Raw genomic sequence first — 26,237 nt, forward strand, 5'->3', positions numbered from 1 at the left:
TAGCAGCATGAGTTTGCTTTGTCTGAGTAATTTGCTATGGCAAAAGGTCAGTGGAGCAATCAAGGGATGACAGTGTCACCACAGAACACATCACCTCTACACGCTCCTTGGTTTGGAGAGTGAGCAGTGTCCTTAACCTTTCTAGCTCCACCTTGGGATGGGATGAAACCCCACCCCCATCAATTTTGCTCAGCTAGGGCCAGCAGATGTTTTGTTATTTATGGAAGCACAGCCTTGCAGAGTAGATTTAGTCTGTCCTTGGGCAGATGTGTCTCTCCATGTTAGACAACGGAGCTCCAAATGTACAGAGACATTTTATTTATGCTACTATAAAGGAGGAAAAACATTGTTCTGAGGAGAGGGATGATTTTAATGGTAGGCAGCAGGGAGTGGCATTTGAGGGCAAGGTCTCCCCAGAGGCACCTGTGTGGCCACTGATGAAATGAAAAGTGCTTTCATCTTGTCCAAAGTTCATTTCAATCAGAAATGTCACCAGCCCAGAAAGGAATTTGTTATTGCTGGGGTCTGCTACTGTTCCTGTTTCTGCTCTCGTGGAAGCAGGGCAAGTCACACTGCCTTGTCATTGCAACATCTGTTTCTCCCATCCTTTCTCTGCGGAAGTTGAGGCAAAATGCGTTAAAGGGGTCACAATTTCCCCTTCATTCTTCCCATACTCTTCAGCCCCCTGACACAGTCTGTATTTGAGGTCTAATTCAGGCTGTCAACACAGCTGAGACAAATATATTAAATCTACCTTAATTTCCTTTGTAGTTTCAGTGGGGTGTGGTATCTTTCATTTTCTGCCCTGAGTTGATTGCAGTTTTGCTTTTAGTTGTCAAACTACTGGCAGCTTTTATATAAGAGGAAGCCACATTTCTCTGCTGGGCAAAATAATTCATGGTGATATAAATAAAGCTAGTGGCAGTAACAGAATAACATATTTCGATAATAGAAATAGTCTTATTTCTCCAGTAAACAAGAGACCACATGGAGTCTGTGCAGTACTCTCTTTTGAGTAAAATAATGGTGTTAATAAAAACAGGTGAAACAAACAAAAACAGGGAAGTAGTTGCTTCAAAATGTTACATTCTGGCTTTAAAAACAAAGGTGGTTTATTTGTTGGGTTTGTCTTTTGCTGGTTAATACTGACAAATTTAGGGCAGCTCCATTAAGAACTAGCTCATAGATTTCCACCTCTAAAAAATCTAACCATAAATCTTCATGTTTTGTAACTCCTGATTGTAGGTACTTAATCACAAGCACAACAGTTGCTTAGCTTGGATGACCTTGTAATTTCTGTAAAGGAAACGAATCAGGTGGGAGTACAAGATAAAAGAAGCAGACTGGCAGGAATAAATTTCACTTTATAGTCTGCTGATTGTAAAATGGAGAAATTGCTCTTTGAGCAAAATATTTAACCTCTCTCAGAAGTTACAGTTTGCATTTCCCCTCCACTTCAGCATATTATGGCCTATTTAGCAACACATGTGCAGGAGATTTAACAGAGGCAATCCTTGTAAAACAGTCAAACTTGTATTTAAAGGCTGATCTGAGTTAGGTTTTTAAAATTGTATTTATATATATGCTCGTATGTGTTCCCTGTGGCTATTACTGTGAGTACAAGGAGAACTGCTAGAGGAGTACGTCTCACTTGTGTGCATGGTCATCCCTCTATATCCAGAAACTCTGGAGTTTCACGTGCAGGCTATTGTACGTGAGTAAACGGAGGTGACTTTCTGAAGAGAAGTCAATAAGATTTAATGTTTATGTTTGTTTTGTGTAGGACTAAGTGTCTTTTGGACAAATGTATCAAGAAAGCAATATCCTTACCATTACCCCTGGTACATTTATGTAATGTTAATGTTTTCTCAAAGACATAGTGTTAACAAAGGGATTGCTTAAAGATGAATGGAGTCCTTTTTTTGCATATGTGCAGAAAAGTTACAACCAGTCTTTTAGAGGCAGGTTTGGATAAGAATTATGCTCCTGTTTCAATGCATTGGGATTCACAAGCACTGTACAGACCATATGTGGGAATTAAACTAAGTCTTTAGCCTCAGACCTGACCCTGTGAAATTGCCATTTGTGTTAATAACTTTAGTGAAGAGGAAGTGTTCTCATGTGTGGTAGATCACATCAATGTGTCTCTAAGTGTGCAGCCAGTAATATTCATTACTTGCTTTTCTGATAATAAATAACAAACCAGCAAACTACAGGGAAAGCACATTAGCACCAAGATTAATTCAGTAACCTGGTTCTTCACTGACATCCCTGAATTCAGGAGGTAGCAACATTACTGGTTAATGAATAATTAATAAAATAAGCATTCAATATATTGTATTTGCTCAATGAGCAAGCATCTATAATGTCAGGCTAGACTATTTATCCTGCAGAATATTGGAGTTTTTTAGCATGCTGGAAAAAAAATCTTCAAGATTTCCTTTATTGCAGTAATCAAGACAGAAATGGTCTTCCTGCCTCCCTGCAATCAGCTGGCTTTGATTTAAAAGCCTTGCAAGCGGGGACCCTGATCTCAGACATCAGGGGCTGCAGAGGCACCAGCCTGCTTCTTGACTGGGGAGCAGGCATGGCTTCTGGACCAGGACCCTGTCTCTTCTGCAAGCTCAGGGACACCAATTACCTGGTGGGCTGGCAGATGGCTCCTTGGGAGGACCCAGACCCATTAGGGGAGCATGCAGGGAGGTCACAGATTCATGTCACCATAGAATGGTGTGGGTTGGAAGGGACCTTAAAGACCATATGATTTTGACTTCCCTGCCATAGGCAGAGACACCTCTTACTAGACCAGGGTGCTCAAAGCCCCATCCCACCTGACCTTGAATGCTTCCAGGGATGGGGTATCTACCACTTTTCTGGAGAATTTGTTTCAGTGCCTCACCATCCCCACAGCAAATAATTTTTTTCCTAATACTTTATCTAAACCCTCCCTCTGTCAGTTTAAAGGCATTACCCATTGTCCTGTGACAATGCCCTTGTGAAAAGTCCATCTCTCTTGTGGGCCCCCTTAAGGTACTGGAAGGCTGCTATGTGCAAAGTGTGCATAAACTCCCTCCCTGGGAGCCCCTCACAGAAGGTACAGAGAAAGATCTCTGGTCATCTTCCATGATGGTCTTTTCATAGCCCCATCAGCTGGCCCACCTCCAGTTAAACCTGCAAGTAGCATGGGAAACAAGCTCCTTCAGCCTCTGGCTGCACTGGGAAGGTGGATTAGTCAAACTGTGCTCCAATTCTGGCTTTCCCAGAGCACCCTGTGCCCCTATACTTAGGGGGGACTTACCTGCCCCGGGAAAGCTTTAATATCCAAGGTTCAGCTATAAAAGAAAGAGGGCAGGCAGCCCCTCTGACAGGAAGTGATTTGTTTGGAGCTGCACATCAGTCTCAAATTGGGGAGAAACTTCTCTGACAAGAGTTTGGTGCCTTTATATCTCCCCATCATGGGATTCCCCAACTGATCCCAAAACCTCCCTCTGCTACTTTCAGGGAAAGGAGTGGCTGATGTTCCAAAGCCAGAACATCCCCTGAGACTCTACCTTTTTCTGGTGTAAATTCCTGGTGTCCTTCACCATCAGGCTGTGCCAGAACCATTCACTCTTCCCTTGTTTGAGCAGACATAAAAAATAAGATAGGCAGACCTGGGCAATTGCAAGCATTATAGAGCCTTGTGATGTTCCACCATCCTTTTCATCTTCTCCTTCAGACTAGACTAGCAAAGAAAATTTAATACTCTACTGCAGTTAAGAGCTGCCAATATTTTGTACTGCACTGTTTAATGCCAGAAAAGGGTTCCGTCATGTTTTCTAATGTGACATGACAGATTAAAAAAGGCTCAGTGGTGGAAAGATAATTTTTGCCCCAAAAAACCATCATAGGACACTTTTTTGGGAGGCACTTTTATTTCTCTTTGTCTTGACTAATTCTTCTCTTCAGAGTCTTTATTCTGTCTTATTTCTCACTGTATTTCATTAATGCTAGTAGCCCCCACCACCCTACCTTGGTTCAAGATATTGTGCAGAACTTGACCTCAGCCTGAAGGATTTTGGAGCAGATATCAAAACAGTGATGGGGAAATGCAAAGCATCAGTGGAGGAATACCAAGCATGACAATTCACTTGTCTCAGCATCCTTCCTGATACTTGCACACTTGACTACCTCAGATTTGATTTTCCCACCTGCCCATCACTGTACCTTGCCTTTCTCTCAGTTCTGTGCACTTGTCACTAGTCATGTCATGTTTTAACAATTAGGGCATGTGTAAAATCTTCCAGAGAGCAGTGCTGCCTCACTATTCAGCATAAATGAAAGGATAAACTTGACCCAGCATTACTGAAGATTCAGTGCCATCCTTATTTTCTTTAATATTTCTTTGACTGATCATGTCAGCTGGGAGAAGTATTCAAAGACAAGAAGGAAAGCAAATGTCACTCCTATATTCAAAGAGGAGTCAGGGAATTATAGACCAGTTGACCTCACATTCATCACTAGGAAGGTGATGGAGAAACAAATCCTGGAAACCATATTCAGGCACATAAAGGACAAAAAAAGTCAGCAGTAGTCAATGTGGATTCACAAGGGCAAGTCATGCCTGATTAATGTGAGGAACTTGTGAAATTACTGACCTGGCGGACAACCAGGGAGTAGTAGATAATGTCTGTGTAGATTTCAGTAAGGCTTTCAACACTGTCTCCTGTAAAATTCCTCAGGTCCAAGAATGGGCCCAGCCATTCAGACTTTTCAGTCCATTTACCCATCCAGTCCAGAGGCTGCTGTTCAGTGGCACAGAGTCTAGTTGGACTCCAGTACCTAGCAGCATACCCCAAGGGGTCAGTACTGTCTCCAGTCCTCTTTAACAACCATCATTAATGATCTGGATGACAGGCAGAGCATATCCTCAGCGAATTTGCTGGTGACGCCAAACTGGGAGGTGTGGATGATGCACTGCAGGATAGTGCTGCCATCCAGAGGGACCTTGACAAGCTGGAGAAATGGGCTAGCAAAAATCTCATTAAGTTCATCAAAGGCAAGTGCTAATTGCTGACCTAGGAAGGACCAACCCCATGCACCAGTATATGTTGGGAGCCACCCAGCTGGAGAGCAGCTTGGCAGAAAAGGATCTGGAGGTCCTCAGGGCACAAAGTTGGACGTCAGCCAGCAATTTGGTAGGGAGGAGAAAAATGGCTAATTCCAGGGTACATTAGAAAAAATATTGCCAGCAGACCAAGGGATGTGATCTTTGCCCTCTACTAAGCACTGGTGAGGGCACATCTGGAGTGCTGTGTCGACTTCTGGCTCAGAATCACAGAATATTCTGAGTTGGAAAGGATCTGCAAAGATATCAAGACTCCTCTGTAGAAAAGAGATATGGGCATATGAGAGAGAGTCCAACAAATGGCCACAAAGATGATGGGGATGATGAACTGTAGCACCGTCCCTGTAGAGAGCACTTGAGAGAGCTGGGACTGTTGAGCCTAGATAAAAAGCTCAGGAGATCTTATCAATGTGTATAAATACCTGAAGGAAGGGTACAGTGGGGACAGAGCCAGGCACTCCTCGGTGGGGCCCGGTGACAAGACCAGAGGCAACAGGCACAAACAAAACAAGGAGGTTCCCTCTGAACATCAGTAACATTATTTCTGCTCTGAGGGTGACCAAACACTGCCAGAGGTTGGCCAGGGGGATTGTGGAATTTCTCTGTGGAGATATTCAAAAGTCATTTGGACACAGTCCCAGCTCTAGGCAGCCCTGCTTGAGCAGAGGGATTGGATCAGATGGGCTTCAGAGATCCCTGCCAGACTCACCATTCTGTGATAACACAAGGTACCAAAAGTACCGACAATGTCAATGTGTATTAGCAACATCTTTGGGTTTTGAAGTGTTCGACATTGTTGGCTGATTTTTTGGTGTGCCTTTGGCCAAATTCTGTCTCAGACTTCCCCAAATCCTGCTTCCCTTCACTCTCTGCAACCTAAGGTTTCTATGAATGTGTTTCATAAAGCTATTCTGCTGCAATGCTTGACTTATTTCTCTGATTTGGGTTATTGCACAATGGCTGTGCCAGCACAGACAATTTAGCCAGGTCACAAGCTTTGACAAATGCCTGTCTATGACATGTAGACTGTAGGAGTCTCTAGCTTACTTCAGTCCCAGGAGAGTGTGGGATTAGCTCTTGTGACCAAACTCCTTGTGTTCTGCTCTATGGAAAAAGTTAACAGGACTCAGTTTTTAAACAAGAACATCTCACAGACATGCTGCATTCATGAGGAAATCAACTCCAGACACCCAACTTCCTTCAACAAGCATTTCTCTCAGCCCTGCACTTCCCCATCCCCTCAGTCCATCTCTGCCATAGCAAAAAAAAAAAAAAAAAAAAAGAGTCCCAGTTTCCCTTCCAAGAGTTTTCAGTCTCCCTGCACCCTTGTATAGCTCTTTTCTGCTTTTCTAACTATGTGAAGCAAAACCTTAAGATCTGCCTTCAACAGTTTCTATCTGTGGGTGAATCCAGAGACAACAATCAGCAAATTATTGTTCTTCCTCACTTTGGGGAATTGGGAGCTTGGTCCTCTCAGATACATCCCAGACAGCCTGCAGTGGTGCTATACAGCAGCAGGGATTTCCAGTAATGCATTGTACAGGAGTTTTCTGATGTCTGTAAAGAAGAGTGGAAGTATGTATTTAATGTACATTTTGCTAAAAACACTGCTCAGAGGAGTTTGAAAAGCTGACAGAGTGTAGTAGTTGTGAGATATTCCCCCCCTCCATGCTCCTTAGCAGCTGGTGTTCATTAGCTGGTCTCAGCAGAGAGAAGTTGTTATTAGCATTAGATAACCTCCAGTCATAAGAGTAGGCTTACCACCCAATAAACTATAGGCTACAGATGTAAATTCAATCTGCCTGTAAAGCAAAACACAAGTCCCCGTGGCTGTGGCCATTGGGGCTGGAAGAAGGGCCTGAGAGGGTGTATCCTTGTACTTCTGCTTAACGTAGATGAATGAGAAATGGCATGTTTTAAACTAGTAAAGAAGTTGAGCAGAACTGGGAAGCAGGCACTGTGACTCTGCCCAGGCTATGCTAGCCAATATGTTTTAGTCCAATCTGCAGCCTCTCATAGCAGTAGGTGCAGTTTCCAGATTTATGAACACTTGGTGCATCATCAGTAAATATTCAGAAGGGATTTTTGTCAGGGTGACTGTGATTATTTCCTTTGCTTCCTTTTTCCAAGCCCCCTGTCCTTGCCATCACTGCAGCTAGATATGCAGAAAACAAGTATATGCCACAAAACCAGGGCACTGAATGCCCAGGACAGAGGTATTTCAGTCTTGGCATTTGAGTGTGCCCTTCAGGGAAATCCAGGCTTCTCCTATGGCATGTCAGCAGCCATGAACAAACATACTGTGCTCGGCTTGAGTACAAAGTATTTTAAATATTAATTGTCTTCAGCCTTTCTGCCTGAATGCCAGCTGCAAAGCTATTCAGTAAGGAGCTCAAAAAACAGTCACCAATGTAAGGCAGTCTTTCTTTAGAGGGCAAACAATTGCAAAAAATGTGGACTTTGATAGCACCCTCATTTGAAATATCACAGGGAAGATGTCTGCAACATTTTCCCAATGAGATTTAAAAAGTGAAGTGTCTGAGGTGTAAAGGAAAAATTATTCTTTAGGCCAACAGAGCCAGGAATAGTTTTCTCTCCTGTTTTATATAAGGAAGATGTAATTGGGCTCTCCATCCCCCTCCATAGTTCAACATCACCTCTAGCTAGCGAAAAAAAATAATGTAAAGAATACTGGTATCACCCCAGCAGCTAGATTGTGGTAATGAGGCAGGTTTTCACATTGATGGAGTGCCAGGTGGAACAGGGGGATGTACAGGCACCTGACAGTAGTCAGAAAACTGAATGTGGAGAAACTTCAGTAGGGGCTGAACTGAGCTCTCAAAACTTGAGGGAAAATATGTATAAAAGCTGATGTCACACTATGCAGGACAAAAAGAAAGGCTGCAGCCTGCTCAATATAGCACAGAGGGTTTGAATGTTCCTCTGGAAGTCTTTTCTTTCACAAGGAGGGGTTGTTTATTTTGAAGTTAAGTGTATTTGCCTGGAAATGGGATCTTTGTTACTTTGGAGATTAATGATTCCTGCTGCTAATTCCCTATTTGATGTGATAAGCCTCTTTATAGCATTCCATTTGTTTTGCTGTGGAAATATGTACAAAGCAACAACAGAAAAAAAGGCTTACCACTTTGTAGTCTAAATTTAGCCTCCAGGTAATTATGTGTATCTCAGTAAGTCCAAGAGAAGAAAAAGCAGATGGGACAAGAATTCTCCTGGGTAAAAAATATTTTGTCATGCTTTTAGGCCACTAGATTTGAACCTAAAGGTGATGATATAACTGTGGAATAATTATATCTAATATCTTTTCAAAATACAAATATGCAGTTTCCTCAGGCATGGGTTTTTTTATTTTAACCAAGTAAAATAATTTCATATGTGTTTCTTTTTAAAGCTAGACATTTTTGCTATTTTATGTCTCTGGTGCTGCATGTTTTCATTGATATTCCATGAGATGCTAGGATTTTTTAAAAATTCTTTCTGGCCTTTGCTAATGCATAGAGGCAGAAGTAAGCTCTGGCAGTGAAGCTGTTAAATACACACCAGCTGGGAACTTGTACAATGAGCAAATCTCTGGATAGGGTGGTGAAACATGACATTCTCTAGAAAGATAAGACATTATTGTGCAGTTGGTGATGCAGATACAAAAGAATCAATGTTGTAAAACGTACAAAGACCTGGTCTGACCAGCAGGTACCCCCTCAAATGGTGAGGAAAGACCAAGGCACCTGCACTGAAGTTTGCAACACAGATGCTGGGGAGAGTTCTCATTGTAATCCACCTCAGTAGATTTGTGCTTGGAATCGCTGTAGCAATTATTGGAAGGAGAATTGTGTCTACTGGACTTGGATGAATGATGAATTTTTTTGCATTTGGCACTCAAATGGAACAAAATAATTAACAAGTGGAGCAGGGAAAACTGACTAAAATAGCAAGTACAGGCATCATTAATTTTTTTATTACACACTGAAAACTAGCATTTCGGGTCAGAATTAAATATTGTCTAGTGCATTTTAATGCTTTTTAAATTTTACTGGTTTTGATAAAAGTGTGTCTAGTGAGTTGGTTTTTTTCAGCTGAAACTACTCACTAAGTTTTACCTAACCTTGCAGATAGTTTCTGACCTTCTAGAACTCAATTTTCCAGCAATTTTAGTTTGTCACAAACATTTCAGCCAGTCCTAATTCTTAGTCTTCAAGTGAAAATTTTAGGCACAGCCCTTTGTAAAAAGTTACTACTATTTATCACCTGCCTTTCATCAAGTCTGGGGATCTGAAATCCCACAATCTGAGGAACTGAAATCCCTCTGTCACAAAATAGTTAGTTACCCTTAAAACTCTCAAATTTGTTTACTTCCAGGAATTTTCCACTTCAGTAATAAGAAAAAGTATAGGCACTGTGCAATTTCCTATGCATCTTTTCTACTAGAAACTGAATTATTGCAGTTTTGAATTGCTAACCCTGCCAACTTCTGTTATAAAACCCTTTATGTAGAGTTCCTATATTGTAGCTGTTCCAAGTCACTGACTATTTTAGCTTTTGATTCATTTAGCAGAAAGGGTGTGAGTTGCTTTTTTTTTTTACATTACCAGTGTAAAGTGCCCTCTTGAAGATGAATTTTATTCTTGCACTATTATTCATTTACCTTTCTTCATGCTGGCACTGGTAAAATGGTCTACAACAAGCTAATATGATCAGGGGGTATATGTGAACAGGCTGAGAGAAGAGACCCCTGGAGAAGAGAGGGCCCCAGGAAAACCTTAGAGCAGCCCTACATTGCCTAAATGGGCTTCTCAAGAGAGATGGACAGGGACTCTTTAAAGAGCATATAAAAATGGGGGACAAGGAGGGGATGGCTTTACACTGAAAGACAGTGGGCTTGGATTAAATATTAGTAAGAAATTCTTTTCTGTGAGGCTAGTGAGACACTGGAACAGGTTGCCCAGAGAAGCTAGGGTACTCTCGTCCCTGGAAGTGTTCAAGGTCAGGTTGGATGGGGCTTTGAGGAACTTGGTCTAGTGGAAGGTGTTCCTGCCTGTGGCAGGGCAGTTGGAACTAGATAATCATTAAGGTCCTTTCCAACCCAAACCATTCTATGGTAATTCCTTTCTCTGTACTTTGAAGGGTCTGTAGCTGCTGTAGTAACAGAGAAGACTTTGAGCTGGCTGTGTATATATGTTGAGATTGACATCAGCTTGCTGCTGAAGCTCCCCATCCAGATTTCCTTCCTTAAAATGAACAGCTTTTTACACTTTGGATAGAGATTTTCCGTGATGGTCACAGATTACTTGGACTGCCAAGCAAAGTTGGTTTATTTGTTTACATGTTTAAAATGTCCGTGGTTTGATATTTTAGGCTTACAGTTGTGTTAATGCATATGTGAATAAGAAGGTAAGGTGCTGCTGTTTTTTTCATTAAGCAAATTCCATACTGGCAGTGCTAGAAGTGCAACATACCTGCTAATGCACAGGTCACGTCAGTCACTGTGGTCACAGAGGCCCATCTGGGGGTCTGATCTTCAGGCTAACTAAACACAGGGAAGGTGGTTCTTCCATGATGTGTTTCAGCCCTCAACCCTTCTTCAGAGGCAGCAGCTGCTTCTCAGGGTAGGTTGCATTTAAGTTTGTGGCAGCAGATTTCTCAGAAGAGAGTGTTGCTGGGAAAGATCACTGAGACTTTAAAAGGTGAAGAGCTTTGGAGAGTGGGGCTGTACTTTCATTGTCACCCCTCAGCCTCCCTCCGTGTTTTCTTCCCTGATCCCACAGAACTTCTTCCCACCTAAAGCAATGCTTTTTGTCTCCATCCCAAGGCCATGCCACATACACAGAGGAATAACTGCTTTATTCCTATGTCAAATATGTTCCAACATCCAAACTTGCCTGAGCATCATAAGCCAGGGTGAAGATTCCAACAGAGAAGGGAATTCTGCTCTTCTGGCTCATACTTGGAGATGGCTTTGCTTTCAAGAGTGTAACTAACTTTTGTTCACTGCTGGAAGTATGTTCGTTCACAGAGACAAAGTAATATTACTGTAGAGAGATTTTAAAACAAACCATCCAATAATGCCTGTAGACAGCAAGCATATCTGTTCAGCTCACATTGATTATTTCTGGTGCCATTTTACTCAAGTCATTCACAGATTGACCTTGAACTGCAAATTATGATATCTGTAGCTTTGTAAAATTAGCTTTTAATTCAATATTATCACATTTGGTGAAGCAAGTGTCTCCTCATAATGCTGTATAGATAACAGAAGGACAATCGCTAACATTTTAGAACATTTTTTTCTCTATTACAATGGGTCCTAACATCCATCTGTTTTTTCTGGCATGCTTTAGATTTTAAACCAGCATTTAGTACATTTTTCACTCTGGATTTCTAGTACTCAAAAATATCCCATTTTTATTGTTCCAAAAATACTTCCTTGAATTAGATACATAATAAATTGAAAAAGATTGTTCTTTGTTTCCTACTGCAGTTGTTGGATGTTTTGTTCTTGGGACTAGGGAAAAGACATTTGAGAAGTAATGCTGCAAAGCTTGTGTGGTATAACTGTCTTAATTCAGCTGTGCCTTTTTTTTTAATAATTTAAACTTACATGATCGTATTTTATGCAAACAGCCAGCATTTGGCTGAGAGTTTTGTTAATGGAACAGCACAGTAATTAAATGGAGGAAGCTCCATTTTAGAGGTTGAGGTGTGAGGCGTAGTCTCACAATGTTCCATTAACCAGTAGGCATCTCCCCGTTAGTATTATTTAACATGGGGACAAAATCTGGATTTGTGTGTCTATCACTGCTTGGCATTATCTTTAGAAAAGAAATGAAGTCATTCCTTGAGAAAATGCAGGTGTCTGCATTATTATAGTGATCTAATGGAAGAGTGATGACCTGCATATGTCATTATCCACAGTGTTTCTAGTCAGAGTTATAGGGCTATCCAGTCATTGCTTCATTTCTTTTAATGAAATACAGAGTTCATGGCCCAAAATATTTCTGCTTTATTTGGATATTTTAAAGAAATTTGTTCCATATATGATGAACAAGATTTTAACCTTATGTAAACATAATAAATTGTCAAAATCTACATTTTGAATATTATATTCTTTTCCCAGGAGACCTACTCTGGGCAGGCAGTTCTTTCTCAGGAAGCTTGTAACTTTCCAAAGAATAAATCAAAATCATAATAATTCAATCCCTCAGTGAGCTGAACCAGAAAAAATGGCATCATTTAAGCCATGACTCAAGAATAGATTCACATGATTTAAAGAATGGGAAAACAAATTGGTCAGTTGTAAGAGTTTTAAACAAAGAGCCAGCTTGGTTATATTTCTCACTATACACAGATGCTTGAGCAAGCATAAAATTTGCTGATTAGTTTTCCCAAAAATCCTCACTGCAATCTGGACTAATCGGAGCTTTAAAGTCTATATTGAAGCTGTTTCTCAACAGAAAATCAAGTCTGGGATAAGGATAATTTTGGGGGGTAGTAAATGACTGCTTAGAGCCTGAATTAAAGTCTGAATAATTTCAGTTGTAAATCTGATTTTCCTGTAGAGCCCAGCTGGAAACACAACTGCAGTTGTATTATGGGAAATATAATTGGGTTGGTTCGCATTCCAGATTGTTCTGTACTTCTTGCAGTGCACTAATGCTGAGCAAAAGCATTGCCTCTCTCCTCAGGGTTATGGGACTGTGGTAGCTATCCTGGATCAAATGTCAAGGGAACACAATCAAAAGTCCAGGGAGCACGCTGGGATACTAAGGCAGAAGTAGTACTTTGTCAGTAAGGCACCATCAGAAAGTACTTTTATCTTCAACTGATACTTAGCGGTTTTTTAGACTTTCACCAAAAGCAAACACTTCCTACCAAAACTGTCTAACTGGTTCTCTGCTAAACCATCCCAGTGGTGCTTCACCCATTTTCCTAGGGATGAACAGTCATCTCTGCCCACGCTGGCTCTGCTTTAGTCATTGCCACGGGCTTCTTTATAGCTGCAGAAGCATCCCCATCTCCCAGAGGCTGAATATTTTAAATCAACAGGGAAGTGCAGAGCAGTCATTACATGATAACTGAATCGTGGCAAACTCTCCTTATGGTTTTATTGTCCTAATTTCTCAGGAAAAGGAGTTATAAAGTATATTATCGTGACTGATACCAGGAGACTTGTCACACTTACCTGTGAGTGAGCTTAAAGAAAGTAATAATCCTACAGATTAGCAGACATCTTAATGGAGTCTAGTACAAGAATTTTATTGGTATAAAACTGTTACACTTGCTTCTTTGGGTAGGGATCTTCTATTTAATATGCCCTCAGTTTATTCACTCATTGATAAAACTGCATTTAATCCCATTTTATAAATCCTGTTTAGGAGAATGATAGTCCTCTGTAGACTCTACAGTCAGGCTGGCAAAATCTGAGCTGTCACTGCAGAGAAAGTGAACCTCCAGGCTTACAATGATTTTTTGCTCATTGTGCAGTGATGTAAGGAAAGGATGTAGTTCATTCCTGCCCTCTGCTAACAGTTAACTGGTAGAAACAAATACAAGATTTTCTTCTCTTCTGTTTTTCTCTGAATTTTCTGTACATGGCATGGGAGTGCAAAGAGCCCCTGACAGCCTTTACTTGGTCAATTCTGCTGTGCTGTCAGCATTATTATTATTATTGAGAAAGGCAAGGTAAATTAAGACTCTTTACTGAGATTGAATTTTCCTCATGTGGAATTATTTTGCTGATGTAAATCAGCGCAGTTCTACTGGCTTCGGTCATGCTCATTTATGTCAACTAAAGAGCAACGTGACAAGTGTTTCTTTGTAGCAGCTGGCTTCTCATGTGCCCAGCTCAGATTTACTGCTCTGTTACAGCAGTGTCTAGGGTAGTATGAGCCCAGTTGCTGCTTATTAAGGATATTTGCACATACAGAATAAATTCAGGAGTTGCTCCAGAGCCTATGCCCCACTGTTAGAAGTTATTTATGCCCCACTGTTCAGAAGTTAATATACATCAGGGTGACTTAAGGCCTGAGGAACAACTGTGTGAGCACGACTTGGCTCAGAGATGCCTTGGGGATATTCTGGACATCTCACCATCCTACTGTGTGCCCTTTCGTGTCCACCAGTCCTATTCATGGGTCACACACACCAGATGTCACCATTCAAGCACTGGAGAGCTGCTAAGTTCTGCCTTTCCTGTCTGCAAACACTGCAAACACAGTTGATAAGCCTGGCAAGTGTGTGGGGAATCATTTTCCAACAAGCCCTGTATTATATCCAGCCATTATACTTGCATGTGACCCCACACTAGGCTCTTAAATTCTCTTGTCCTCTGGACAGATTCAAAGATGAATTCCTGGTACACAGAAAACACATATCCCACATCATCCTCTTCACACAACAGCAAGCTGGATGGCATGAACCAGCTTTTCTTGGAACTCATCCGCAGCAAAACAAGAGATTAAGGAGAGAAAACCCATGGCTCCTGGTAGGGGACAGCCTAGGCAGCCAGGAGCATCTCGCTTCAAAGGTGCTGCCAGACAAAAGGGCTGCAAAAATCTGAGCCGAGGCCCCACAACGGGTTAGCTGCTGGCCTGAGAGCCCTCGGGGAGTGGCCACACTGCAGAGCAGGGTAAGCATCACTGTGTACTTCATTTAAGTGTTTTGTCATGCCCAAGGAGATGTTTTTCCTTTTATTGCTCCTGCAGAACACTGACACGTGGAGCAGAAACTTTTCATTCTGAGTTCTCAGTTTGCTGGGGAGGGTCCAAACAGTAGCATCCCTCAGTGAAAATGCTGCCTTTCTTTCCTGTTGGTCCCTGAGGAGATTGCACCCACATCAGCCAATATTTTAGATCCACAGCAACTGATTTTGCATGATTGTCCCTTTTGGCCCCAAACTCCTATTTATCTGCCATGATGTGACCAGCCCAGCCCAGAGCAAATTCAGAGCAAGCAAACAAGTAAAAAAATAAAAACACTCAACAAAATAAGCCTCACTACACTGTTCTTATGAAGAACGGCTCAGCTCTATTGTCTAGCACAAGGAGCGTGATGCATTTGATCATGCAGAGAATTAATTCGAAAATTGGTTTGGTGTCAAGTTTATCTTTGTAAATGTGAGCAGTTTTTACTGACGAACTCATTTGGATATTATTTTTTCAGTGAAATCCCAGCAAGGCTTTTCTTATGTCACCATAAATCTTAAGAAGTTTCCTTTGTAGTAAAACCTTTATCACAGTATATTTGCAAAACTGTTGTAATCAATATTGCAGAAATGTACAAAGCATAAACCAAGCAATACATTGTAAAGCACAAATAACAAAACACTTTCATGTCCTCTTGAATGCCTGAAGCATATTGCAAGACTGTATGGATGGCACAGTGAAGCTCAGGCATGTTCACACATGAACATTTTAAATACAGAAAGTGCTGTTAGAGGTGGTTACTTGTTGTGGTGTGTCTCCCCTGTTCCTTGGTCAGACACCTGCACTTACTTAGTTTGATGAAATAACCAGAGTTACCTTTCTGATCAACAGCAGCACCACACATCTCCCTCCATCCTTGCAGTTCACACAAGCAGATCCCTTCTTTGCTGTGGCACCAGGTTCCTTCCTCACCTCCATTTTCTCCCATTTATTCTGATTGTGCTGCTAATGAGACACCTTTTTCCTGACCTGTGGCCTCCTGACTGCCTCATGCAGCCCCTGTGATGTTAAATTAAATAAGGCACAGCAGCAAGCCAGCAATCCGACTACTTAAATCAACCTGTGCGAGCTAGGTGGGCTTCATTAACAACTTTTTATTCTGGGCAGGACAGGAAGGAAGGCAGAAGAGGGGAGCTATCACCACTGATGTTTGCCAAGGTCAGAGCTCTATGCTAGAGATACTGAACTGTACTGAAAGTAAGTGTGGAAGAAAAAAACCTGTCTTTGCAGCCATAGTAATAAAGCAAGAGCTGCTAGTGTTTCTTGATTTACATTATCTGTAACTAGTATCAAGATTTTCAAAGATTAACAGAGATGTTAACAGCTGTTCAACATCTGGCAAGCCTAGAAATTAGGCAGAAAGAAACAAGAACTAAAATGGTGCTGTTCTGAGGAGCTGGTGGAGGTGTTTGTAAAGCCCCAGTTGTGTGGGGGCAGAAGTCACTGTAACAGAATGAGAAGTAATTAAATGAGTAAGAGACCATGAAAAGAGATAATTGGGAGAGCTTGGAAAGGAAGGGCTGTGGAAGGGGCTGTGTTTATTTGAAGAGCTCATCAAGGAGGGACTTAAAATGAAGGAGCAGGAGCAGGCTCAGTCAGTCCCAAAGGATGATAGAAATGGGAATATAACAGCAGTTCATGGAGATGAAGGCAGACACTGGTACTGGAGGCCAGGAACCTCCATGGCTTCTATTCATGACCTTCTTCATCCTCCAGTGCTGCTTTACTACTTGCACTGTAAGGACTAATTAAGATTTTGTTCCTCTACAAGAATACCTTAGCTTTTCCTACTGCCTAAGTCACATTATTAGAAACTTGGGTTTATTAAACTCCAGAAGTGATTGCTAATCCATGAATTAATCTATCCAAAGTGGCATGGCTTTTTCTGCTGTGCATCACTTAAAAGTGGCAGTCACCATTTAGGCAGGAGCACTGTGCAGACTGAAAAGGGTGGATAATGGGATCCACAAAGTAATTTGACTCTTGATGGAGAACACGGGTATCCTCGGCTGGCTTTCTCTTGGAGCCCTACCAGTCAGTGTGGGGAGGAGTCCCATGGTTTATATGTCCTGGGCAGCACAGGAGTAGAGGATGCAGATAAGGGCATACTAGGAGGAAATCTTTGTCCTCTTGTGTGGAAGCAATGCCATGGTAACATGCAGTGAAAGCTTAGTTTAAATGCATCTGCTTCATGGCAGGTACCTCACTAAAGACATGGAAGTTGTGATCCTTGCTGTAAATCACTTCTGTAGGTAGTTAAAACTTCTGCCTTCTGTTGGAAATGTCCTAGTGTAAACTGTTAGTGACAGAACACTTATCTGAGTCCTTCAATCCCTGTTTTCTTGGAAAAGGGAGGACTTTTGGGGAGGGTTTTTTTCTTTCTCCTTTTAATATGATGTTTGTTTCTGTAGAAGCCATCCACATGCTGGATGGCTGGAGTTCATCCTGAACATCCCTCTGATGCATCCTTTTCAAAAGCATCATGGCATGGGGGATTAAAGACATTTATAATACAGTTCCTGCAGACACATATGGTGGGGCTAAAAGTGGCAACTTCTTCTTTCTTGGTTCTCATGTGATGCTAGAAATTAAGTAGTTTTAATTGCTTCACAGTCCTAAGGCGAAGTCTCCCATTAGCATCAGCTACTGTATCTTAAAGGTGGAAATGGCAAGCACTTGAATAGCACTTTCTGTCTTCAAAATACTTTGCAGACATTCTGAACATCTAAATTAAGGATCAGTTTCTGTCCCTTTTAACACTTTGCTAATGAGATAAATGTTCAATCTGCTATAAGAAAGGGACAAAGCTCCTGACACCAAATTCTACACTGAAATAGGGCTGTGTTCTGCTGGTTTGTTTTCATGGTGTAAAGTGCTCCCAGAGAACATATGGCTGGTATCACCTCTGCTGGTGGAAATCTTCTGTAAAAGACTGTAAAATCAGGTGCCTGTAAACTTCTGCCTTCAAACAGTTGGTATGAGAGGTGGGCTCCTACCTAGTGCTTGTTCAGCCCTGTGCTCTGAACACAGTGTGAGGGGCAGGGGTCTTGAACTGGCACACGCATGAGCTCCTGGCCCTGGAGAAGGCTGGGGATGCATGTGCACCAGCAGCTTAGCCCCTGTGTGGTGAGGAGCCATTGTCAGACCTCTCTCATCCAGCCTTGCAGAGCCAGCTCCATTGCAGAGAGCTGCTGTGCCCAGGGTCAGGGGAACATTCATTGCAGAAGATGAAGCCGTGCAGCATTCTTATCATTTCCTATCAGTGCCCATTCACCAGTAACTCACAGGGAAGCTGGTCCAGTTGACAGAGATTGTGGCCCCCAAGTTGGAAACGTCTCTGAGTGACCAAGTCTGAAGGAAGAGAAGGCTCTGTCATGTCATTGGTATCATTGACAAAACGCCCATTGACTTGGATAAAAGTATGAGGATGCCCAACAGTGCTGAATTCTGATGTCATCTCTCTGGTTCACTTTGTTTTGCAAATACCCTTTTGTGCTTGCTCTGTATTCTGAATATTCAGGTCATTCCTATGTACAGAGCCCCCATTTGTAATGAGATTGTGGGGTTTGTTGACCCTATTACAGACAGATCGACTAGCAAGTCACACTGATCCTTCAATGCAGGATTTAATAAAAGCCACAAGAGGAGGAGGAGGGTTGCTATTGTTCTGCCCTCAGTGCTGCCAAACAGTCCCTTGTTTTTTCTGTGTCTGTGTGTTCAAACACTGTGTGAACCAACGGGGCGCAGTCAGGAGGCTGGCGAGAGGGCAGCGAGAGGGTTAGCTGGATTCTGGCTAGAAATACTTGTGCAAGTTAGGAAGAAGGCATGGAGGGAAGGAAATTAAGTGGAGACATCTGTGTGGCTTAGCTTTCAGCAGCTCTGCCTGGGGTAAGGGTGGGAGAGTCATGCCTGAGATGACATAACATATTTTGTCTTTTGTGGGTTGGAAACAGAGGAAACTGCGAAAGCGAAGCATGGTGTGTGTCACGCATGGTCCAGGCATACCAAGTACATAATGGAGCAGTGTCAGTGCTTTCTGTTCTGCCTTTCACACCCCAAAGTGACTCTTCAAGGCAGAGAACTGAGGAGAATATGATATGGTCCAAAAACTGATCTTGGACTTTTTTCGCAGACGACTGAGCCAGAGGCCAACTGCTGAAGAATTAGAGCAGAGGAACATACTGAAACGTAAGTCCTGATTCTGCTGACATTTAACCTGAAGCCAGACAATTTGGGTTAGATTTCGTATACATTTGGTGGTTTTTATAAACATGAACTATTCTCTGTAAATATCGCTGATAATAATTAAAAATAATAAAGGGCATCGTAAGTGTAAATAAACGTGGAAGATGAGGCAACAACATCTAGATCTGCAGAAATAGTTCTTTCAAATCAGAGTCAGTAAATTTACAAGAATAAATGACCTAAGGGGAAAAAAATCCCAGGTCTTGAATGACATTCCAGACAGGGGGTCAGACATCCTGAAAAGCTTCCTTTGTGCAACACTTATATAGATGAGCATCCCATTGTAAGTAAAGACATTAGGGCATAGCTCAATTAGCTTTCCTAAAAATCTTCACAGCAATCTATGCTAGCTGGAGCCTTTATTCAATTTAAAAAAGAATCCAGTGTGACTCAGGGCTTTTCCCCTGAAATTCTCCCTTTAAATCAGCCAAAAATTTGCTGGTAGATCCTCAGCCTGTGTTATTTTAAAGGGACAAAATACCACTCAGAAATCCTGAACCAAGTTAGTAGATACATTGCCACTGACTTCAAGGGAAACTGGACTGAGTCCAACTTTCATAACCTCATGAATGAACAGGAAGAAAATTACAGTTTCTTTACTTGCATGGAGTGTTTTGAATATTAAAACAAAAACAAAAAAAAAAAAGCTGTTTATCTAGTTGTTGTTACTTCGGAAACAGGGAAAAAAAAAAACCAACAAGTTCTTCTGCTTTTAAGTTAGTAAAGTGTTTTGAATATTAAAACAAACAAAAAAAAAAAGCTGTTTATCTAGTTGTTGTTACTTCGGAAACAGGGAAAAAAAAACCAACAAGTTCTTCTGCTTTTAAGTTAGTAAATGCATATTTCCAGGAAAATGTTTAAAAATTACTACAGAAAAAAAGTATTCCAAAATGGTACTTTATACATAATGTCTCCTTAGGTAGGTCCATAATTCACCTTCTCTTGTTGGAATAGCTGCATTGTATAGAATCATAAAAACGTAGTAGCAGAAGATTAATTCACTGAAAATCAGCAGAATTCATTTTTTAAATACTTCAAAATCAAATATTAGCAGATTAATGATAGTGTTAGGGCCCAGCAGGGTCTTTTCATCTGTTGATGTTATTACATGTGACAGTCAGAGAGAGACAGAGATGCAAAGAGGAATGCACTGTGAATGCAAAGAACAGACCGGACAGCAGAGCGGCGTGGGCAAGCCTGAGGCTGCTGGAACAGCCATTTGTTTGGGATCAGCCCTCTCTTAATAACGGTGCTCCTACTGCTCCTAACTCCTGTGACTGGCTGCTGAAGGAAGTCAGGGGCAGAACCTGGGGAAATACTTGGCACATCCAGCTGTGATTGTCTCACAGGGGCGTAGCAGAACAGCTGGAGCAGGGGGGACCTGGGACGTGACTGATGTCAGGCTCAGGCACAGAGCGACAAGGCCAGTTTTCTGGCAGCTCACGTTGTCGTCCTGGGACCTCTGAACAAACACACATCAGGCACCACCTGGCACTGGTGCATGACCAGCAAACACTGCCCTGGCGTCTTGGGCACCTGCTTTGAACCAGCATCAGCAGAGAGCAGCATCTCCAATGCTGGGTGCCTTGCAGACATTCCTAAAGGTCACATTGCCGAGCACAGCAGTCACAGAGCGCCCTAAAGGTGTCTTACATTTCAGAGGAGTTACCCCTTGAGTAACATCAGTTTCTTTTTTAATTGAATAAAGGCTCTTAAATGACACGGATGTTTGAAAATATTACCCTAATTCCAGAAACACATTGTATTTCCTAAATGGATTTTTTTTAGCTTGCTTTAGCACAAATCTGCCCCAAACATGTGTGTCTTGGTAAATGAACAGCTTCCTAATTACAGGAAAGAGTAATGTGGTATTTCCAAGGCATTCCAACTTTTGGTGAACCACAGCAGGAAAGAAAAAAATTAAATTTGTTACATAATTTAAAAAAGAAAACATAAACATACTCTACACTTAAATATAAATATCTTCTGATTTGTACATCATTTTGTGTCATTTCTCTAGAATTCTGAGAAGCAGCATTATAATAAATATAATGGAGTGTAGAGAGAGACTCAGGAAGTGCTAATAAAAAGACTATAAATTCTCTGCATAAGCAGGTCAAGCAATTTGCAAAAGCCCAGCCCAGAGCAGGCACAAACACAAAAGAAAACCTACCACACTCTCAAGTAGACTAAACAGGATTTTCTCTGCAGTGAGAGGTGAAATCTCCCTGATGAAAGTGTCTGGTACCATGATGTTCCTGTTACACGTGTAACTGCGCTATTGCCCATGCTGATGGGAAAAAATGAGGCAAAATGTGGTTGGACAGCCAGTCTTTATACATGAATTGAGTGCTTCCTGGGTCTGTGCTACTGCAATAATTATGAGTTATCTTTACAAGGGCAAAGCATCCATTGCCAAGTTCTGCGACTTGCTGATGGCAACAGTGAAATCACAGCAGCCACAGCAAGGAGACAGCAGAGACACCTGGTTCTTGTAGGGTCTCCTTCACTGAAGTATACCCCATTCACTGACTCATTTTTAGGTCAAGGGCATGTAGTGGGAAGAGTCCAGGACTGCAGGGTTAGTTTGAAGACTAAAGAACACTTTGCAGCTATACTTGCTGTCCAAGTATATAGGGAAAGATTCCTCGATCCCCTGTCACACACCACCCCTGTGCCACTTCACACGTGGGTACAAGTAATCAGTTGTCAACCTGGCACATTCAGGGTTGTATAAATTCCTCACAAAAATTATGGTTAGCTGGGTTCTGAATGCCTCAAACTGTACTGGAGGACATTTCACACTGGCACAGAAATCAGGTGTGAAAATTGCACCTACATCACCCTGACACACAGGTTTAGAGAAACAGAGAATCTCCTGAACACATAAGATAAAATAAAGCATCAGTTCTGTAGCTTCACAAGATTGGCATGACTTAACTTCAAAGAAATAGGCTAAAACAAAGTCGCTTTCTAGTTTTGAAGGAGAATGTATTCCTGTTTTCCAGCTTTTACCTGCCTGAAGTCTTAAGCCTGCCTGGCTGTCTCTGAAAGTGGGTGGCTGGGCTGAGAGTGAGGGGAGGAGAAAAACATCAGATGCCAAGGACAAAAATGAATAGCCATTACTAAGTTTTATACATAACTCCTTGGCTGCTTGCAGTTCTACCCTGACTCTGTGTGATTCTGTTTAGTTAGTGCTGTGTCTGAAAGCAAGCATTTGCAGGACCAACTCCTCCAAATCTGAGACACAAAGAGAAGAAGAAAATTGCTAGGGGATCAATTGCTAGAAAAGTATCCAGCCCAGTAGGGACAGGCACCATTGAAAGAGGAAAACTACATTTATCAGTGTAGGTGCTCCAGTGATTGCTTAAAAAGACAGTTGTGACTCCCTGCTGTCTTGTGTTCTTTTTAGTCCCCTACTGGTTTCCTTCCTTCTGAAAATATAAGAAGTATTCTTGGTAAAATGGCACTTAAAGATCAGAAGTGTAGTGTGAAACATCATAACATCGACAGGTTCTTTGTCCACTTCAGTGGAGATTTCCCAGTCCTGCTGAAGTCAGTGAGCAGTTGTGATAGCACTGTCTGTCCTGAGCAGTGAGAAACCTGGTTTCCAGCCTAGCCCTCCTCACTTGCTCAGAGGTGTCTGTGGGCTCTAAACCTTAGGTCTCATTGCTGTGTGGGGAAAGCCCCACTTTTCTAGTGAGAGTGCTGGCTTGTGCTCTCACAGCTGAAGAAGCTACGGCTGGTGGGTTGTTAGTGCTGCTCTGCAGGAGGTGCCTGCTCCGTCTGCAGGATCAGCAGAGAGGAACGCGGGATGCCCCCTTGAGATTAGTGCAGTCCAAAGTTTAATGATTTAAATCAAGGCACCTATCCTCAGTTGGCCTTTGAGGTCCAAAATGTCCCCTGCAGAGAATTATTCCTGCCTCAGCTAGTCCTAGCTGAGCAAAAACTGGATCCCAGCAGGGGCACAGAGTACTTACTAAAAAAGGTGATGAGTTGTGTTTGCTCTCACCTGTTATGTGCTGGCATGATTGGAGTAAAGAGCATTTCAGCCATCAGTGAAGCAGTGGAGACAGATCCTAACTGATTGAGAAGCTGAATACTTGGAAGCCTGAGATTTTAGTTACTTTTGGTAAAGGTCAATACAAAGACAATGCATGACAGCCTGGTCCTAAGCTGAAGAAGAGTTAGTGTACTCAAATGTGATTGAGCTCTTGAGGGAGAAGAGTTGAGGCATGCCCTGGTAAGAACTTGAAGCACGTGATCTTTTGGCTTAATGTTGAAAGTTAATTGACCTAGGATGAGCTTTTATGCTCCAGTGTGATACTTTGAAGGCTCATGATGGAACACACCCTCCTTAACTCTGCATGCCACGGGAAGTTGCATGATTTGCATGGCACCTCTATTCCAAAGGGTTTTTTCTATTATCTCCAAAAAGTAGCTGCAATAAATTATTCTGCAGATGGAAAAAAACTGCATGTGTTTCTTTTCCAACCACTGACCTTGCAGAATCCGGCCATATCGTAGCTGAGCCCCCTGAGGCCACCAGGCCTGTGGGCAGGGAGATAACATTTTTTGAAGAGCTGGCTTGCTGCCCAGCCCTTCTAGAAAGTGACACACATGAAGAGGTGCCAACACAGGGAAAGGAAGGAAGCTGTAGATGTTTTATGAAGCGTGTGAAGAAGCGCAGTAGCTACGGGTCAGGGACGTTCACCAGCCCCAGAGGGACATACTGTGCATCAGAGAGGTCCTGAAACATTCATACACTTACTGATGGAAAGGCTTATTTTGTTGCAAATGGTGCATGCCTGATAAGTCCACAGTCTGAGATCATTGTAAATCTTTTACAGCCCGGAATGAGCAAGAGGAGCAGGAGGAAAAACGAGAGATTAAGAGAAGATTGACACGTAAGGTGAGAAGCAACTTTGATCCTATTATGACACTACTGTAACTTTCTCCCTACTGCACAGTTGTTTGTCTTTTTCCTTTTCTTCAGCACCTTTTTGAAAATAGAGTGTGAAACAAGTCTTACCAAAAACTCTTTAAAAGAAATCAGCAATGCTGCAGGGTGTAAGTCCACAGAGAGCAAAGGAAACCACTTTGCAGGCTACTGCTGGTAACATTTCAAACAGGAAAAAAGATCTAGTCTTCATAACTGAAGGAGTTTTGAACAGTGAAGGATAAAGATCAGCATTTACAAGGACCAGTGCTTCTTGTAAATGTAATGGGTTCTGTAGCCATTACAGAGAGCAAAGTTAAAGCAATGCTGATTTGAAAATTCCACCAAAAAAAAGACCCTTATAAAACTGGAAGCTAAACATTTTCTGGAAAGGGAGGTTGTCAATTGAGGCATTTAAGCTAAATAGAGACAAGCATTTTTGAAAAAGCATATAGTGCAGAAAACAATCTTGTATTGGCAGGGAAGGACAAACAAAACAGCATTGCTTGATTCAAAAGTCATTTACTCTGAAAACTGAAGAACAGTCATTTCAGTTGTACCCATTCAGTTTTGCAGCTGGCATAAATGTCTACAGATGCCCAAACATATACAGTGAACAATCCATCCTGCTATTGCAGATCAACTTTCTTTCAGCACTGACATATTTTCTATCTCCAAGGGTAAAGAAAGCCCTCTAAAAACTCACATACTTGTGAAGCAGCACCATTCCCCTTCTGTACAATTTTAGATGGCTTAGTTTTTTTGACCTATGTGATCACAGCTTCCATGGTATAAATAATAACAAGGAAGAGTCTCTAAGTATATGTGGAAAGGTTACACTCTGAGAACTGAATTGCTTTCTACCACACTTTAAAATCTCATGCCTTATTCTCAGTTCATGTAAATAGGTAGAATTCTTGGTCACCAGTGTGGAGATAGTGCTGTTGTCTGCAGGAGCTAGAGAGCCATAATATTGTTTGTAAAACACTTCTATTCCTCACCACAATGACAGGGATGATTTTGCATTCCCTCTTAGCACTGCCTGAAAGAAAAGATCCTAACTGCATTGCAGATGTTTCATGGGATTGAGGCTCTGCGCAAAGGCTGGAAATACCATTTTGCCAGGCTTTCAGTTTCCCTGTACACTGAAGGGTAAACACGTGCAGGAATCCAGAGCAGAGCTTGATGCCATTTGAGGAGCAGCTGTAATAGATACAGAGCAAAGCTCCCCATGCCCAGTGTGCCGCCTAAGAAGTGAGGGCTTACTGATTGAGCCGGTGCCATCACCACACGGTTCCCATCCTTGCCATCCTTTTCCTGTAGGAAAGGTGCAGAGCACAGGAATCATCTGTCACAGGCAGAGGCCACAGCTCAGCTAAAGCACCCAGGCTGCCACTGCTTCACATCAGTGTCTGCTCCCCAAAACCTTGGCAGTTTTCTGGGAGATTTCTTGCTGTGTCTTGTTTGCACTTTTACGTAGGAACAACAGGGAAAGCTGCATCAGTCCAGGGCCCTGGCATTTGGCTCTTTAATGCTCACAACCCTGTTCCTGGTCACATACCTTTTAGTCTTTTTTTCTGGTTTCCTCTCCAGTGAAGATTTTTCTCCCCCACATTTCTGAGGTGGATACCAACATGACCTAACATTGTTTGATTTGGATCATCTTTTTAAATTGTTGTAAATTGTTCTAGTGACACGTGTAATTTTAATGAAAGAATTGCAGGGCTGATCTAACAACAGGTTTTGTTCTCACCTACCAAATATACCATCATAAAAGCTCAGAAACCACTGGAGAAAAGAAGTGAATAATGTGTGAGAGTGTTTTAGATAACAACTAGAAATGCCAACCACTGAGTGAATCCTGCAAAAATACTTGTTATTCCCCAGCTGTGTCTTTCATGAGCCTGTCCCAGATGTGTCGTTGTGTTTTCGGCAGAGTGGCAAGCTCCTTCTGCCGGTTTGTACTGAAGTCTTAGTACCAAAGGATTTTAAACCCCAGATCAAGCAGAAGTTAAACTGAGCACAGCAAGTGTGTTGCCCAGCAGCCCTTTCTGTTTGCACTGAGTTTTCAAGCACAGGTATGCTTGCAGGGTAAATTCAACATGTTACAGAGTTTCCTACTCTGCCATGTTACCTCTTTTGGAAACGTGTGTAGTTGGGATAAAAGAAGGGAAGTGGGTTCTGTAGAAGCCACTGATGAGACTTTTGACCTTGCAGTACAGAAACTGCT

The 26,237-nt window shown here is 42.0% G+C and overlaps 1 protein-coding gene across 1 annotated transcript in view; it reads left to right on the top strand.

The window, feature by feature from the left end:
- The window catches only part of PHACTR1 (phosphatase and actin regulator 1), a 294,154-nt gene that overhangs the window by 257,902 nt on the left and 10,015 nt on the right, over positions 1–26,237 (top strand). Inside the window, exons 10-11 of the mRNA XM_041475409.1 lie at positions 18,956–19,011; positions 23,919–23,980. Coding sequence (XP_041331343.1) covers positions 18,956–19,011; positions 23,919–23,980 — 118 coding nt within the window. The remainder of the gene's footprint in view (positions 1–18,955; positions 19,012–23,918; positions 23,981–26,237) is intronic.

Source organism: Pyrgilauda ruficollis, unplaced genomic scaffold, assembly GCF_017590135.1.
Source record: "Pyrgilauda ruficollis isolate IOZ18807 unplaced genomic scaffold, ASM1759013v1 scaffold35, whole genome shotgun sequence".
NCBI classification, from domain to species: Eukaryota; Metazoa; Chordata; class Aves; order Passeriformes; family Passeridae; genus Pyrgilauda; species Pyrgilauda ruficollis.